This window comes from Parus major, chromosome 26 (genome assembly GCF_001522545.3).
Source record: "Parus major isolate Abel chromosome 26, Parus_major1.1, whole genome shotgun sequence".
NCBI classification, from domain to species: domain Eukaryota; kingdom Metazoa; phylum Chordata; class Aves; order Passeriformes; family Paridae; genus Parus; species Parus major.
In genome coordinates this window covers 2,219,750-2,222,579 of record NC_031795.1, presented here as the reverse complement: position 1 = coordinate 2,222,579, position 2,830 = coordinate 2,219,750, and the positions used below count along the sequence as shown (strand labels likewise).

Here is a 2,830-nt window from a genome sequence, read left to right as displayed (position 1 = left end):
ACCAAAGCCAACCACCATGTCTCATTGTCCCCAAGTCACCCTCTGTCCCCAGGGTCACGCTGTGGCAGGGCCTGCCAGCCAGATGGGTTTGTGGGTGCGTGGGAGAGTTCAACACTTCCAGCCTGGAAATGGAACAGAAGCCAGGAAAAAGGAGAAGCGTCCAAGGTCACCAGCATTATGGCAAACACCCTCCTGCCCTTGGGTCTCCTCAGGAAGGGGACAAAGTTCCCCTGGGACTGCCAGCTGCCCTTGGCTCGCCGGGGCTGCAGCAGAGAAGGCGGCGTAAGGAGGGAGTGTGTGAATTGTCCAAGGAGTCTCCTGAGCCTACCAGGGCTGTGGAATAACCAGCGCTGACAAAAGCCTTGGTAAGGGGTGCAGGGACAGCTGAGGAAGACCCTTCAGAGCAGAAGGCCCACCAGGATGGCACTGGGGAGGAGGAAGAGCGAAAGCCCCAAGCAGGTACTGGGGGCTCCACCTTTGGGTGGATCCACACTTGTCTGGTCCGAGTTTGTCTCCAGTTCTTCTGTGTCCCAGGCAGAAACTGAAGGAAGAGAACATGAAGTTAGAAGAGAAGATCCTCTTCAGTGACGGATCTAAAAGGCTCTCCAATGCCTGCCTCTACCTCTGGAGATGTGTCTAACATGGGCTCAAAGGAAAGAGTGATTCTGTTTGCCTCAGCAGGATCAGGTCCTTCTGCTCTGGCTTTGTGGTTGTGGCAGTTTTTGGTGGTGTCTGTCGTTGTGGCACGTGCTGGCATTGTAGCAGCAGATATTGGCTTAGCCAGAGTTGTGGTTGGTTTAGGCTTAGCCAGAGCTGTGATGTGTTTTGTTGTTGTGGGTTTTGGACTGGCTGGGGTTGTTGTTGGAAGCATGGTGGCAGATGTTTGTTTGGCTCTTGTGATGGGTAAGTGTTGGAGGATTGGGTTTGGCTGTGTTTGGCAGTGTGGCTGTGGGTGGTGGCGTGGCGGTGATTGTGGTTGGAAGTGAATTTTTGGATGGTGGCTTGGCTGTGGTTCTGGTGGCTTCTGATGCTGTCTGTTCTGGTTTGGCTCTGGTGTGTACTGGTACTGTGGGCTCTGGTTTGGCTGTGGCTGTGAGTTTTGGCAGGGCTGAAAGAGATGCAGAGATGAAAAGTGCCTTGGGTTAGGGCTGGCTCAGCTGACCTCAGTGGATCCCCTGCACTGAGCAGGACCAGCAGAAGCCAGTGAGGGGCTGAAACAGAAGCTGACCCCTCTCAGAACACTCTGGGCCATTCCCCACTCCAGGATTCCCAACCTGGAGACATCCCATGTCCCTCACAACCTCCTGCCATGCAAGGGGCAAATAATGCTGCCTAATGGGGTACAAACCCTTCCTTAAGACAGTTGTCCTTTCTCATGCTCCAGCCCTGGAAATGCAGTTCAAGGGCTTCCTGAGAGTTCCAGGAGGGTTCAGAGCTCAGACCCAGCCCAGGGTCTCAGTCCCAACAGCCCCTTCAGGGCCGCACGTGGCTCTGCTCACTCACCACACAGGTTGTTCACACAGACTGTGCCCGTGGGACACATTTCACACGAGGGTCCTTCTGTGTAGGGCTTTTTGCCTTTCATGTTACCCCTGGAAGCAGAAAATGCCAAGATAAAGAGGGCGTGAGGAAAGGGGAAACACCCATCCCAGAGAGGGGGCTGATTCAGCTGGGATCTCCCAGCCAAGGCAGAACTTGGGATGAATGTAGAAAACAGAGAAAACAGGCCTTGGTCTCCTGCCATGGCCTGTCAGGGCTGTTTAGTCACCAGCCTGACCCCAAGGCAGCTAAAGCCAGGGCAGACAACTCCATGGAGCAGATCCCTCACCCCCCTCAGAACAGAGCAGGGGATGGGCACTGGGCCTGGAACTTACGGGGGATAATAGCTGCAAACAAGCAGCTGTGCGTTCTCTTTTTCGATTCCCTCGATTTTCTTACAATAACTCTTCCCACAGCCAATGCGAGTTGTTCCTGCCCGGACCACCTAAGGCAAAGACCAGGGTTGAAGGTGAGGTGATGGCTGAAGGCACTCTCTGCCCTGACCTTAAAGGCTGCTCCAGTATCTTCCTCATCTCCCAGTGTGTGCCCCAGATCCCACATCCCCATGTTGCTTTGGCATTCAGGATCTTCCCCCTTGCCCCTGTCTGAACCACCACCACCTGTGCCACAGGTTTCCTACCATACAGTCTACCCAGGCAGAGCATCACCAGCTCTGCTTTGGTCTTGGATCCATTCATCCATCCATCCACTTACCATCACCATCTCTTCTCCTCCTTGCTCCCACCCAAATTGTGAAGAAACACTCAGACCTCATCCTTCTACCCAAGACAAGCTGGCACTGAGCTCTGCTGAGCAGCCAAAAAAAGGGTTGCAGAGCTTGTCTCAAAAAAGGTCTTCTCCAAAAGGCTGCTCATGGATGACACCAGGTCCTACTCTGTAATCATGAATCCCACCTGGTTCCCTGTCCTTTTGCAAGGATTTTGGGAGGAGCTGGGGCACTGGTACAGCTCCTGTCCCAACAGCCCCTCCACCCCAGCACCTGGTACCTGGGTGTAGTGGCCACACATCTGCCCAGGGACACAAGTGGATGTTCTCAAGTTGTAGAATTTCTTCTCCCTGTACCATTCTTCGATGGCAAATTTCACGTCCAGGCTTGGGTCCATAGCAAAGAGGTTCTCCCTTCCTGGGCCTCCATTCTGGCCCCAGATGCACTTCTGTGCATGGTTTTGAGCAACGATCTCCAGGTCCTTGTCCCAGGTCTGAAAGGAGCTCGGTGTCAGCACACAGAGAGGGACACTGGGCTCTCCAACACAAACAAGGCACTTACCAA

At 54.1% G+C, this 2,830-nt stretch overlaps 1 protein-coding gene across 2 annotated transcripts in view; it reads right to left on the bottom strand.

Moving 5' to 3' along the window:
• The window catches only part of PI16 (peptidase inhibitor 16), an 18,369-nt gene extending 15,546 nt beyond the window's left edge, over positions 1-2,823 (bottom strand). Inside the window, exons 1-4 of one of the 2 annotated variants that reach the window (XM_033519916.1) lie at positions 2,547-2,819; positions 1,875-1,984; positions 1,504-1,592; positions 167-541 (exon numbers count right to left, since the gene is read on the bottom strand). In XM_033519916.1, the coding sequence (XP_033375807.1) occupies positions 399-541; positions 1,504-1,592; positions 1,875-1,984; positions 2,547-2,663 (459 nt within the window). In that variant the 5' untranslated portion in view covers positions 2,664-2,819 and the 3' untranslated portion in view covers positions 167-398. Of the gene's footprint in view, positions 1-166; positions 542-1,503; positions 1,593-1,874; positions 1,985-2,546 lie in introns of those variants that run through there. The other variant, XM_015650768.3, reaches the window with a different exon arrangement.
• Between the last annotated feature and the right edge of the window lie 7 nt (positions 2,824-2,830).